This window comes from Sus scrofa, chromosome 8 (assembly GCF_054392235.1).
Source record: "Sus scrofa isolate SSC_HxYL_T2T_F1_AM1 chromosome 8, Sscrofa_HxYL_maternal_Yorkshire_Landrace_v2.0, whole genome shotgun sequence".
NCBI classification, from domain to species: Eukaryota; Metazoa; Chordata; class Mammalia; order Artiodactyla; family Suidae; genus Sus; species Sus scrofa.
The window spans coordinates 119570484-119585934 of NC_139390.1; the positions used below are offsets into that span (position 1 = coordinate 119570484).

Genomic DNA, 15451 nt, shown 5'->3' on the forward strand with positions numbered 1-15451 from the left:
CAAGTAAGCAGGTGTGAGGACTTTGGGAAAGGCTCTGAAATTAATCTGTGCCTCCTTGTAAGGTTAATCCAGAAGATCTGAAGGTAAACCTGGTTTAGTCTTCTGAAAGTAGCTGGATGATGGGGGATGATGGCCTGCAGTCTTCTCCCTGCCCAGACAGGTTCCCCCTCCCCAGAGCCATCTGCAGCTGTTGGAGGCCCATTCCTGGGATTGGCTGTGGTGGCAGGGCAGCCTAGCTTCCTAGCTTTGCACACATTTCTCTTCTATCCCCCCTAGCCTCCAGCATTTATCTGCCCCAGGGATAAATGGACAACTGCCCACTTCTTATTCAGTCTTTCCCTTCCTAACCATGAGGTCAGTTCCCTGCTCTTTTCTTTGCCTTAATATTTCCATTTTTCTGCCTTCAGAATTATGAATAAGAGTACAGTTGGCCCTTCATATTCACAGATTCTGTGGATTCAACCAACCGCAGATGGAAAAGATTAGTGAAAAAAATTCCAGAAATTTCCAAAAAGCAAAACTTGAATTTGCTGCACACTGGCGACTATTTACATAGCATTTATATTGTATCAGGTAAATAAATAAAAGTCATCTAGAGATGATTTAAAGTATGCAGGAGGATATGTGTGGGTTATATGCAAATACTGCATACACCATTTCATGTAGAGAACTTGAGCATTTTAAGATTTTGGTATCTGGGGAGTGTCCTGGAATCAGTTCCCCCGTGGATACCAAGGGACAAATGTATTTGCTCTCTGTAATATTTTCTGTTGTTTGAGGTCTTTGATGGTCTTTTCTCTAATGTCCTTAAAGAATCTCTGTGCTTCTGGAGATAAGAAGTTTTAGCTTTTTATTAAGATAAGTCAAATTGTTTAGAAGTCTTACTATTTTTGTTGACAGAATGACAGTACTGTAACATGGAAATAGTTTATAAGCTTTGCTGCAATAATAAACAGTAAGGGAAACACTCAGTTAATGTATATGGCACTTAACAGTTTTCACCCTCATGATTATCATATAAATGGGGTAGAGTTGGTACTATTTACCAGATTTTTTTGGCAGACCAAAATCAAGGAGGTTAATTAGAAGTTAGCTTAATTTACACGTTAGTGAAAACCTATAAGCCTTTTAACTCTTTTTTTCCATATTCTTTTCATTTAACTAAATTGCCCCTTTGAATATGACAATTGGAAGGTAATGTCAATCTCTCAAGTTTCACTCACTACATATTCAGTGTTTCTTATCAAATACTCAGATATATTATGATCACTTAATGACTAGATATAAAATAAGAATATAAAAAAGGAAAAAGATGGGGATAATGCTTATTGAGCCCCAGGTTTGTGCTTTTATACAAGCTCAGTACCCCTTTGTGGAAATTCAGTCAGGAATTAATTCCCTTATGACCCATGTCATTAGTGACCATTAGGTCATTTGTGTAACATGACATGGCTACATCTCTCCCTGTTCTCAGGTTTTTATGACAACACACCTAAGCACGATCACCCAAGGCTGCTCCCGCAGCATATGGAGGTTCCTAGCTAAGGGATCCCATCAGAGCTGTAGCTGCCAGCCTACGCCAGAGCCACAGCAACGTGGGATCCGAGCCACGTCTGCAACCTACACCACAGCTCACGGCAACGCCGGATCCTTAACCCACTGAGCGAGGCCAGGGATCGAACCCACAACCTCATGGTTCCTAGTTGGATTCGTTAACCACTGAGCCACAACGAGAACTCCCCCTTGTTTCTTTTTTAAAAACCGTTTTAATATGATTTACATGTAAAAAACTACATATTTAATGTGTACAACTCAATGAGTTTGGGATAAATATGCATCCATTAAACCATCACCCTCATCAAGACTAGATACACTCATCATCTCTCAAAGTTTCCTCCCATTCCTATTATTATTATTATTATTATTATTTTGGGGTAAGAACACTCAACATAAAATGTACCCTCTTATCAAATTTTAAGTATATGGTATAGTGTTGTTAGCTATGTGCCCTATACTGTGTTAGATCTCCAGAAGTTATTTATCTTGTATAATTAAAACTTTATACCCTTTGGCCATCACTTCTCCACTTCCCCCAAGCCCCTGGAAACAAACATTCTACTCTCTGCTTCTATGAGTTTGACTATTTTAGGTTCCAGGCATAAATTAGATTGAACAGAGTTTGTCTTTCTGTTTCTGACTTATATCACTTAGCATAATGTCCTTCAGGTCTGTCCATGTTGTTTCAAATGACAAAATTTCCTTCTTTTTTTAAGGATAAATAATTTTCCATTGCATAGATAGATAGATGGATGGATAGATAGCTACAGTAATAGATATATAACTCACATTTTCTTTATCCATTCATCTGTCAATGGACATTTAAGTTATTTCTATATCTTGGCTATTGTGGAAAATGCTGCAATGAACATCGAGAACAGGTATCTCTTTGAGATCCCGATTTCAGTTCCTTTGGATAAATATCCCAAAGAGGATTTCTGGATCATGTGATAGTTTTAGTTTTAATTTTTTGAGGTACTTCTATACTGTTTTCCATAGTGGCACCAATTAACATTCCCACCAACAGTGTAACAGAGTTCTCTTTTCTCTACATCTTTGCCAGCACTCATCTTTTTTTTTAGCAAATAGCCATCCTAATAGGTGAAGGTAATAAGTATCATGGTTTTGATTTGCATTTCTCCAATCATTAGTGATATTGAGCACCTTTTCATATGCCTATTGGCCATTTGTATGTCTTTGGAAAAATGTCTGTTAAGGTCCTTTGCCTATTTAAAAACTTTTGTTTTTGTTTTTGTTTTGCCACACCTGCTGCATGGGGAAGTTCCTGGGCCAGGAAATCAACCAGCACCACAGCAATGACCCAAGCCATTGAAGTGTCAATACCAGATCCTTAATTGCTAAGCCAACAGGAAACTCCCGGGTTATTTGGTCTTTCACCTATTGAGTTGTAGGAGTTCCTTATATATTTTAGATATTAACCCCTTATCAGATACATGGTTTAAAAATATTTTCTCCCACTCTGTAGGTTGAGATTTTTTAATTCGATGTAATCCCACTTCTTTATTTTTGCTTTTGTTACTTGTGCTTTTGGTATCATATCCAAAAAAAAAAAAAAAAAAAATCATTGCAAGGCCAGTGTCAAGGAACTTTTCCCCATGTTTTGTTCTAGGAGTTTTTGGTTTCAGCTTTTATGTTTAAGTTGTTAATCCATTTTTAGTGATTTCTCCCCTTTGTTTCTATCCACCTTGTTTCTTCTCTCCAAAAAAGCAGACACAGCCAGAAATGTGTGTTCAAGTAGAGAACAAGAGATAAAAACAAAACAAAATAACCAGTTATGAATCCTGAATGTTTCCTGTGTATTTACTTGCAAATATCTGTAAAAGGTAAAAATATTTTAAATACAAATAGAATCCCGGTTAAAAAATAAATCTCACAGTACCCAGATTAGTTATGTTTAAGCTCAGCTTGAGATACCAGTAGGTGTGGAGAAGAGTGGACAGATCCAAGTTATAGTAGAATTGACAGGTTTTGATAATTTACCTGATTAAGCAAATAAGGGTACTCAGGAATGTGGGAAGACCCATATGTTTATTTTTAGACACATTTCTAACTTGAGAGAGAATAGCCTTATCACAGATACATCATTAGTGAGAAGCAGAGTTCTCCAACAATATTATTTGCAGGTCAACTATGCATCATAGCAAGTTGCATCACCTTGCTATGATGTGTTTGACGACCTTAATCTTTCTGCAGTTGAGGTTGTCAACACTGGTCTTTAAAGCATCACCATTATGGCTAATTTTTACCTAGTTCTATCTCGGGTTGACTGTTTGCACCATCTTTCAAGCAAAAACTCTTTATAAAGCATGAACCATATCAGTTTCTTAGGAATTGTCTTATCATGAAAAGCAATCTGGTTTTATAGCCTCCCTCTGTTTTCTATAATTTATTCTTTATTTCATGAATTCTCTGCTTGTAAGTTTTCACTTCCTCTGTTGCGGATAGCTTCTGCTTTTTCTCTTCCCATTCATATTCTTGAACCAGTTTCTTTTGCAGAGTCATGTCTTTCTGCTGAGAGAATTCACTTAGAATTTCTGCTGCAAGGATCTGGCCAAATTCAGTGAATAAAAGTCAGATTCCAGCTTCTATATTTGTTCTTAACAGCTCATGCCTGGATGACACTTCATCACTCAGTTTGGAATAGAAATGGTCATTATCTTTTTCAACTACTGCTAACTATTGTTAACATCAGTTTTGTCTGGGAAGCATCGATATATTTTTCACTCTGATGATCTTCCAGCTGTCCATTGTGAAATCCATCCCATGTAAATCCTTATTTTTGCCTTTACATTCAAAAACAATATCAAATTGTCTCATCTGCATAGTAGACTTCTTCAAAATGTCTGTTTATTCTCCTTGTAAGCAAGATCTTTAGTCTGTGTTACTGCAAGTTTTAGATAATTTATTAGTTCACAAGCTCAGTATAATGCTCACCCCAGTCTTCTGTTTCTTATAGCAATTATAACATGCTCTTCTCGAATCTAGTATTTTCTTTGTAAACCTAATAGAGTTTAGAATCCTGTCTTCTCATAACTTAGTTTAGCATCATTTTTCTCTCAAATACTATGAAATACTTTGGAGAACCTCGTCATATTCAATAGATACCTGTCTTGCCAAATATCTTCACAGTTTTCTTAGAGTTTATTTTTTTCAATTCTCAATAAGAGGATTTCCCACAGCATTTAATTCATTTCTTTAAGTCTTCTAATTGAATATTCAAGGCAGACATGTTGAGAAACATTTTAATTTTGTTTCTTGATTTCCTCCAAAGATATCATTGCTTCTTTGATCATTTTTCATAATCTGATGTCTTTTAAATATTTTTACATTTATTTTAAATTATTTTAACATGTTTATGCAATCTGTTGTTTTTACTTGATAAATTATACTATTTAAAAGGAATATTTTTTTAAGGGGAAAGTGACAAATAAACTAATTCTGATAAACGACAATAATTATAGGCTTCTAAGACTTTTTTAAAAAATCAAGACTGAGCTCTTCTGGCACCCTTGTTGTGGATGAAACAGCAGTCAGTTTAGTGTTTAAATGTTTAAATGTGTTTTAAGAGTGCTTTAATTTTACTTCTATGTGTTTAAGAGTGTTTTATTTTTACTTGCCACTTGGTGTATAATTTAAATTTTGGGTCTCCCATATTTAAATTATGGAAAATTCTCATCTATTTTCTCTTAAAGTCTTCTCTATCGTATATTTTGGGTTCTCTTATTAATTTAAGTAAATTTTGCTTCTGAGCATAGACAGATGGTTAAATAGATCTTAGTCTGTTTGGGCTACTATGACAAAATACCACAGACTGGGTGGCTTATAAACAACAGATATTTATTTCTCACAGTTCAGGAGGCAGGGAAATCTAGAATCAAGATGGCATAGTGGCCCTTGGGCAAGGGCTCTCTTCCTGGTTCATAGCTAGTGACTCCTCACTGTGTCCTCACACAGTGGAAAGGGTAAGGATCTCTGTGGGATCTCTTTTAGAAGGCACTAATTCCACTCACAGGGCTCTAGCATCATGATTCAAGCACCTCCCAAAGACCCACCTCCCAACATCAGCATCTTTGGGGGTTAGAATTTCAGACCACAGTGGATATTTAGATACATAGATACATAGACAGATACATAGATACAAAGATAGGTGTTGGATCTGTCTCTCTGGGCTGCATCCTACATCTTCCACATCTGCTTCTTTTTCAACCATACCCAGGCTACCATTAAATTGGTTTATCTTTTTTTTTTTTTTTCCAATGGTCATTTTCAAGATTACTAAAGGATTGTCTTTCAAATCCATTTTTTTCTTGTTTACATTTCAAATCCCTTGCTCTTTAATGGATGTCACTTCTTCATTTATTTTGTAAAGCATAATGAACATACTAACCTTTGTCTGATGGTTTCTTAAAATTATTTAATTTTACCTGAAGAGAATTCACAATCTGATTATTGAGGGCTGCCTTTCTTAGCATTAGTATTGTATTTCTTCATATGTTTTGGAATTTTGATTTCTATACTCATTATGAAGTTTAGTTTGTGTGTTTAGTATGTGTGTGTATGCATGTGTGTGTCTATAATTTTCTCTGTGTGTGTGTCTACCTTTATTTCCTCTGTGCTTACCTTTTCTTACTTTATCATTTTCTGTTTGTCTTTAGCTGACCTCCCAGCTGTCTAAACCAGACTTGTCTTAAAAGCATTTTAGGACTTCTGTCCCAGATTTGTGTTGGGAATATCACAGAACTAGGAATCAAACCAGCAGATGCTTTCTTCATTTTCTGATTGAAAGATTCTATTTCTCAGCTTTTAAGCCAGAGATGAAGGTTTTTTCCCAGCTTTCTTTATCATTTACAAGCTCCCAGCTTTAGGAACTGTGTCTGGATCTGATTAGATAGCTTTTGAGTATTTACTCTTTAGGGGATAGAACCTATGGCCACCATTCCTGCTTCTAAGAAGAGCTGGAACTGGGCAGGCTCATGATTTATCCTTGCTCTCCATTTTGCATTTCTGGTCCATTTCTGGCCTGTGGACATGCCCATTTCTTTTTTGAATATAAGTACTTCTTTGTTTCTCTTTTTTTAATATATATAATTGGCCATGTGTTTAGAGTAGAAAGAACAAATCAGAGCATAAACTCATTGTGCTATCTTCACAAATGAATTTTTCATGTGTATTATTTTAATCTTTTTAACTTCTTTACTCCTTCAGGGCAGACATACATCTTATACATGACCTATAGCCTCCGCTCTGTAGAACACAGACATCATAAGTATCAAGTAGTTGATAAATACTTCTTAGTTTAAGTGATTTTGTAAGAGAAAATAATCTGATTCATAATCTTAGAAAGATTGTAGATTATATATCAGAATATGTCAATACATATTTGTGCATGTGTGTGTTTGAGCATGTGGATAAATGTATATTTTTTGTACATATTAGCATCCCAATCATTAATTTACCCATTTATATGATCCTCCTTCTGCTGCCAATCTGGCCGAGGATTCCTTGAATATGATGAAAACTTCTCTTTATTCCAGAATACAGGAAGAAATCAAAATTTTGAATGAGAATTTTGGACTCTGCTATACAGCTGCTTCTCCTAATATTTTCAATTGATTTTATTGTTTAATTATTTTTAATTTCTTATAAAACACAGATGGCCAGGCTTACTCTGTGTAAGGACTTATTGGGATGTTTTTATTTCTTCTGATAATGTTTCCATGTGGAAGTTGAGAACTCAGAATCATATTGAGCATCCACTGAGTGCTAAGACCTGTGCTGTTGTACCCTGAACTTTCTAGAGTTTGGAAGTCATCAGTCCAGCTTTGCAACTCATTCTTCAAAACCTGGCAGTTCTGTATTTTCCTTGGCCTCTTTCTTCCAGCAAATTTTATAACAGCTCAATTCTCATTATGGGCTAATTATTCTCTTCTATTTGCCCATATTGTAATTCAGTGGGAACTATCCCTACCCAAGGAAATGAGGGCAGAAATTATATAATTAAGAATAATGGCTTGAGAGCCATGAATATGCAAGTCTGATACATACTAGCTTGGTGGTCTCCATTGGCAACTCACTGGAAAAAAAAAAAAAAAAACCTTTTTTCTCCACTTTACAATGAGATCATCATAAAAATTAACATTTATAACATTTATTTGAATGACAGTAATGAGCGAGCCCCTTTAGAAAAATGAGACCAATAGTTATCATCTAAAAACATTGTGGTTTTAACCCAGCAGGTTCTCAATTAGAGAAATTCTAATGTATAAAAGTTCATATTTCATAACTTAGAAATACTATTAATATACTGAAAGCTTCAAAAAGAATTTTCTGAAGAAACGTGGAACCTCAACACTACCAATTTGCTTAGTGAAGGCTTTCTTAGTGAGGATATCCAGTCAGGATGATCAAAAATTCTGAATCTTTAGTGTTTCTGAGTAACACTCAAAGGTTAGCAACCTAGCACAGATTTTAGAATTAAATGAAGCTCAAGAGTCATGCTAAAATACCAAAGACATAGTTGGCCTTTTCAAATCTCTGGTCCTTTTCTTATTAGTTAAAATCAGTGACAAAATATATAGAAGTCATTTACTAGCCATTTTGGAACCAAAAATTCCAAAAATTTTTCTTTTTATTTCAGGGCCTCCAGGGAAGAGAGGTAAGAGGGGCCGAAGAGGAGAATCTGGTAAGTGTCTCTCTCAGCTGTTCTGTGTCATTCATGTCCTGGTTACATTCCCACATCTGTTCCTCCTAATTAGTGATTATATGTCTTCTTGGACGTTGTAAGCCTGTATGCATGCGTGCATGCGTGTGTGTGTGTGTGTGTGTGTGTGTGGTGTTTAAGTCTTCTCTGTTACACCCTAGAATGTCTTTTTATCTTCTTCTTGCTTCCATCAAATCGTAGGAAGGAGAAGTTTGCAAAATATTATTAATTACAGTTGAATAACCCCTAGCACCCAATTTTGGCCTGTTTACTGTGTCGAGTTAAATCTGCCCTTTCAGTTATGGCAGAGGGTTTCTTGGCCGCACGCAGGGTGACAACATCACCCTTCTTTCTGTCTACATAGGTGGTCAGTCAGTGCAGGTTCCCTGTGGAAACATCTGCCTGGGGATACTGGGGCATATGTCTTGGCAAGATTTATTATTATTTAATCCAACTGGTTTTGGTACAAGTTTGCCATGCTTTTACTCTCATTCTTTTCAAAATTTGAAAATTTTTATTCCTTTTCTCTAACCATAGAATTGTAGCAATGACAAGAGCCTTAGTAATCAATCTAGCATTTTCATTTTATAGTTGAGGAAATGGCAGTCCAGAGCAGGCAAGGTGGTTCAGCCACAGACACGCAATTTTTTATGAGCAGAACTTAAAACACAACCAATAGTGCTGACAACTCTTTCGAAAGGCTTTGCATTCAAAGTCAAATAAAAACTATTTTTTTTTGGAACCAAGATATTCAAATGAGTGTGTTCACTTACAGTTCTACTAGTTTTTTAAAAGTCTAAGATTCCAAAAATATAAATGACCGCATGAAGTCTTAACAGGCCCTCAGTTCTTCTTTGCAAGATAAGAGAAGGTAATTAAGGTTTGATTTTAGTATACTAAGAAATGTTATTTTCCAGTATTTTCTACAAGTGTTTATAAGTATTAAAAACAATCTATTAAGGGTTAAAACAGTAGCAATACCTGTCGAAAAGAGCAGATAGCAGATTGGGTTTTTTTTTTCTTTTTTTTTTTTGGTCTCATCTCCTCTCCCTTTTGGGAAAATAATGTCAAAGTAAGAAGGTTTTATGAAAATGTAGCTGCTTAATTCCTTTAAATAATTCTCAAAAGTTATCTTCAAATTTTACTGACTCTAAATAATTGGAAAGTTGTATAAGTATCCCCTTCTTAAAATGTGAAGTTTTATGATAGAGGATGCTTTATAAATTTGTTTTAAGGAAAAAGAAATGGTAAGATATTTGTGAATACAAATAATCACTGTATTGATCTTTATGTGAAAAGAAAGAAAGAGGATTAAGAAAAAAGTGAATATTCTGTACTTAGGCAGTTTTATGTAAAATATAAAAGTCACTTCTCAGCTTCCTGGCTCCTGAGAACTGATATTTTAATTGAGCATATGGTATGTGAAATATTGAAATTTTCTTAGACTTTGCCTCTGTTTTGATGAGATGAGAATACATAGCTTTAAAGAAACATATAACTATCAGTACTTAGTCTTTTACATGTTGACAGTACTACTGAATGAAAAACATTCTTGGAACAAACAATGGGTGCAATACTGATTTAGTCATTTTACCAAACTCAAGAAACTTACATTATCAATCGTCTTCAACTGTTCTATCAAAAATGGCCAAAGATCCTCCTGATTCATATTTTATCTAAGTTTTTAGGTATGTAAATTAGACAATCTTTGCTTAAAACTTATGAATCTCTCACTAACTCATATGCAAACCTCAGGGGCTCTGAATGCTTCTTGAAATTTTATGTAAAACTTGGTGTGCACATAGATGTAAATGCATTTTTCTGACATGAATGGTTTTATAGGATCCATGACTTTGAAAAGGAATAAGAATCACAGAATCCTTAAATGACTTCTGTGCCCATGTGGCATATGATACTGTGTTGATGATTATGACAATGCTCTAATTTTTTATTTCATCTTACTATCTTGCATAGTTACTAATATTTCTCTCCCTTTTTCTTATTCTCTCAACCCATCCCCCACCATAGGTCCTCCTGTAAGTATATTTGCTGCATTTTGACTCTTCAGGATCACGTATGTTAAAACTCTGTTAAAACATCAAAATATAGTCTTCCAATTAGAAACATGTTGATGACATTTATTTATTTATTTACTTATTTAAGTATAGTTAGTTTACAATGTTGTGTCAATTTCTGCTGTATGGTTCATGTCCTTTTAAAAGTAACTTTGGGAAATTATTCTTTCAGTATGCTCTTTTGCGATCATGTGATATATTGGCGTGCAATGTGTGTTAATTAAAAAAAAACCTTTTATTTTTAATATGACAGCAAACCAATTACTCTCTTGGGAATTTTGGAATAACTCATGAAGCTCCTGATGTTAAATACTTTTCCTGAAATTCTGAGGTTTCTTTGCAAGCAAACCTCTAAGCGCTTTCACACTTCTTTTTTCATCTGTTTAAACTTGTGTCTGAAATATTTGCATTTGCCAGTCCACCAAATGGAGATGGCAACGTGATCGTGGAAGTGATACCCCCGGTGGGCCCTTCCTCTGTAAGCAGCACTCCCTTTGAAGTCCCTTGGAGTTTTGCCTGCATAAAGAGCTTGAGTTGGAGCCCTCAGAGAGTTGCACTTTCTTTTTTCTTTCCTTGAGTAGGTCATAGCTGCAGCATTCCAGTCTGCTTTACACACACAGGAACAGATTATCTTGTCAGCTTTGAGCTAGATGTGTTTTTGAGTAATATCCTGGATATCTGCTGTCTGACCTCAGTGCTGTACTGTGCACTGTACGTTTACAGTAGCAGTGATCATTGGCCTTGAGATATTTTCTCATCCCCAACAGCCAGATTGCTCCAGGGTTCACAGACTCTACATTGGCAACTTATCTAACAGGCTAGCATGGTCCAGGGAGAGGAGCTTAGCATATACTCATTTACTTTATTCAGAGGAAGCATTGGCTTCCAAATATCTTTTGCAGTCTTCCTGCCACGTTCAAGGATAGAGCATAAATCATGTTAGAAATGACTTCGCTCCTGTAACTGACTTTCAGCTCTTGCTTAATGCTAGGCAGATGGCATGCCCCAGGTCTAGGAGCCTTATTCTTTGGCTTCATATTTAAGCCTCTGTCTTTAAAAGTAGAAACAAACCACTACTACCTAGAGGAAACTCTGGAGATTACATCCAGAATAGGGTGGCTTCTTTTTGTGGAAGTAGGTATTAGGCAGGCCAGGAAGTAGTTAAATCTCATTTCTTCCTTTTGATGATGCTCAGCATCCTAGTATTTCCTCTTTGGCCCTTCACAAACTTAGACAACCATATAGCTCTCGCTTTTGGGGGGCCATCTATTATTGCAGCTTCTTTACCTAAGGATTTTAGTTCCTTTTCTTCCTTTTCTTCTTTTGTATGTTTTAAAAAGAGGACTAATATGTTTTAAGTCCCTAGTATACAGCAGGTAATATTATAGGCACTTTACATGCATTGATTTTATCTCACAACAACTTTCTGATGTTACTATCCCTGTTGTTCAGTGAGGAAACTGAGACTTATAGAGGTTAATTAGCAATGGTTGCCCAGCTAAAGAGGGTTTAAAAAGTTGAAATTTAGTTAGATATATCTAATTCCAAATATTTGCTGCTTACCACAGTAATCTCTTCCTTGAAATCATAAGTAGATTATAACATGGATCATTGCTATACAGGTTTGGCAGGCTATGGGTCAAATCATATTTCCTTTTTTTTTTTAATTGAAGTAGAGTTGATTTACACTATTATTTCAAGGTACAACAGTGATTCAGTATCAAATAATATTTCCTTATATAAATATTTACATATTTTATTTTTATTACATATTTTATTTTATTAAAGCATGAAAGCATGACCAAAAAATGTAAATGGCTAACCTATACCATAAGCATTAATACTATGGCATCTTAACTGAATTTTACTGAAGTTATGTATTTAGCAAGTTGCCTCAAATCCAAGAAATAAGGTATAATCATAAGTTTTTACACTTAAAGATAATTCTTGTTGCTCACATTTGATGAGATAAAAAATGATTGATTGTGAAAGAGAGAAAATGTATTTATTGATTGTGGTACCTTTACTAATACAATGAAGTCTCACCATAGTACTGGTGAGCCCGTATCATGGAGCCTTTATGGGTAAAATACCTTGTAATGAAACCTGCTTAAGCCTTCCATTTCTAGCCACCCAAATATGATTTTTAAGAAGTATTTGTTTTTCATCAAATTTTGCTTTAGGGTAAGCGGCTTTATAAAATATTTCCATTTCATTTCTTGCATCTTAATAAAAATGAATGAACAGTGACATTATTATGATTAAATAGGTTGATAAATTTTATATTTATTTAGGTGTAATATCCAGCTATTGATAATTGTAACTTGCAGTGACCATACTTCTCCCATTTTTAGCATCATTTAATTTCATGTGTATTTTTCCTTCTACTTCTTTTCCATAAACTGAAATCTGAAAGTTTCTATAAATTTATTTTTAGAAAATGTTCTATCCCTAATTTTTCATTTAACAAAAAAATATTTATCTCCACAAATAAGACACTGGAGAAAATATCAAGGCTTAGGTGACCACTTTAATTATAATTGCCCATTCTGTAAATTAAATGTAAAACACAAAGGTAGCCTGAGAAGTTAAATAGTCTTGTCTGATGGGCAATCATGGCATATAATCTGTATCAGGTAAATCCCTCCAACTTCCTTCTACCAATGAGCATCTGTGGTCCTGCGGTTTCACATGTACAGAAAGATTGTAAAGTGTAACCCTGTGTCCTGATAAGTATTTGCTTATCACTCACTTTGTTGCGAAATGCACTCAATAGTGCAAAAGACTATTGAGCGCACTCATTACAACAAATAAATGAAAGATTGCTTTTCCCTGAGGGGCCTTTGCAGATCCCTTTTTTCATTGAAAGTCACCTTTTTTCTTTGCCCTCCTGAACTAATACTCTCAAGTATGATTAAAGGGGGGAAAAAAACACTTAATAATAACATTGAATTTAGGAACCTTACATTTACATTTTTATTTGACATATTTTGGAAAACTTGGCTATATCACACTAGAATTGTTTGTGGCTAAAGTATTACTTTTGTCAGCTTCTGTATCTTGCATATTGAGATCATTTATAATTTAAAACTTGAAATACAACTTGAATTAGATCTCACAGATTGATTTACTCTTTGGGAAGCTGTTTAGCTTATTACTCAGACTTATGAAGTTTGACAAAAAGGTATTGCTACCACAGGAGTCTTTGCTACAAATGGCTGCAATGGAGCATTTTATGATAATGTATGTAATTTATTTTTATATGAATATCAGGTACTTTTCTTCTATTTTTTTTCTCATACAAGTAATATGCATTAAAAGCACTGCTCTAAAGAAATCCATGCAAGTGCTTTGAACATCTAGCTTGGATTTCACAAATGTATTTGCTAGATATCTTTGCCTGACCATTGTGTTACCTGACTCCAGATGGCATGACCTTGTATCTTCTATTTTAAAACACATTCACGTTTCAATAAGAAGCAAAGAATATGATCAAATTTATAAAAAGACTTCAGGGTTTTTAAATGTAGCAAATTGTACATTAGTCTTGACCTTTTTTTAAGAGTCAGCGGGGGGTGCCCTCTCTCTGTCCTTTGGTCCCCAAAGGAAGTGCCATTCTCACAGTCACAGATAACAGGGTCAAACGGGTCCTATAACTGAGGCCAGAACAGAGTCAGGAGATCTGTTTTAACTGGCTTTTCTATTTGTATCAGTCTATGGAGCCCTATACTTGTGCTTGACTGACAGAGAGATGACGTTATTGTTGGTAGTGTAGAGCCCTCTGAGGTGTGAAATACGATGCCATTGTGCAGCCTGTTCTGTCCTATCCACCTTCAACAATTGTCAGCCTAACGTGAAGCTCAGCATCTTGTGGACAGATGAATGAAGCAGACTTAGCCAAGTTTAGCTTACAATGCTATTTCTGCCAGTGTGGTAGATGAATTAGGAAAAGAAATCTCTGTAGAACTTTTAGATGAGAACTCTGATACCTTTACTCCATGTTGAAAAAAAATATGACTTTTAAATCAATAGTAAATTTTTTCCAGATACTCTCATAACCACAATTTATAATGACTACCTTATACACGTTGCTTAATGTACCAATTCTCATACCAGCCCTGTGAACTAGAGATATATTATACCCATTTGACAGAGGAGGAGACTGAGGGTTAGTCAAGTACATTAGCCCGAGGACTCACATGTGATAGGAGGCAGAATCAGAGCTGGAAGCCAGGTCTGAGTGTCTTCGAAGTCCATTTCTATCTCCCCCATATTTCTACAAGTTGTTTTTCAGGCAAGTAAGCTTGAAATGTTATCATCCTCTTTGCAGGTATCTTCTTTGTTGTATCTTACCCCACTTTCTTTCCTCCTTTTTCTTTTTCTTTTTTTGCTTTGTAGGGCCGTACCCACAGTATATGGAAGTACCCAGGCCAGGGGTCAAATTGGAGCTGTAGCTGCCTGCTTATGTCACAGACACAGCCACACAGGATCCGAGCTGCATCTGCAACCTACGCCACAGCTCACGGCAACACCAGATCCTTAATCCACCGAGTGAGGCCAGGGATTGAACCTGTATCCTCATGGATCCTAGTCAGGTTGGTTAACCTCTGAGCCACAGAGGGAGCTCCATTACCCTATGTTCTACTATCTGAGATTCATTTTAGGCTTTTCTTAGTTTTCTGTAGATCTCACATCTCATATGTGATCTTTCATACTGCTCTTTACTAAAGACAAATTTGTGAATCATCTAATTCTTATCTACTTCAAGTAAATTGTGTGCAGATATGAGTGTTGGCCCTTGAGTTGAGAAAACTGAGTATAAAATTGTTAGGGAGTTTTTTCAGCAAATGTTCCTTTAATTGCTTTTGTATATTTTTGTTTAATTATTAAAATATTTTCTATTTCTATTTGAGCTCAAAGAGTGTGCTTTTGAATGTGTGGTTACTGTTACTTTTTCTATAATAATATGTCATTGTTGATGGAGGGGGCAAACCACTTATCTTGTAGGAAATGGTGTTGCCACAAAATACCAGGATGGCTTGATTAATTCAGAGGTCGTCACCATAACAAACCAGAGGAAGAACTGGACAAACCTGGG

At 35.4% G+C, this 15451-nt stretch overlaps 1 protein-coding gene across 50 annotated transcripts in view; it reads left to right on the forward strand.

The window, feature by feature from the left end:
- Positions 1 to 15451, forward strand: part of COL25A1 (collagen type XXV alpha 1 chain) — a 456561-nt gene that overhangs the window by 223235 nt on the left and 217875 nt on the right. For 26 of the 50 annotated variants that reach the window (XR_014813225.1, XR_014813215.1, XR_014813219.1 and 23 more), the window contains exon 3: positions 8216 to 8284. Coding sequence is in view for 1 of the 50 variants with exons in the window: in XM_084973259.1 (XP_084829385.1) it covers positions 8216 to 8260; positions 10307 to 10314 (53 nt within the window). In the remaining 49 variants the exon portion in view is untranslated. Of the gene's footprint in view, positions 1 to 8215; positions 8285 to 10306; positions 10315 to 15451 lie in introns of all 50 variants that reach the window. The other 24 variants (XR_014813228.1, XR_014813214.1, XR_014813209.1 and 21 more) reach the window with 2 other exon arrangements.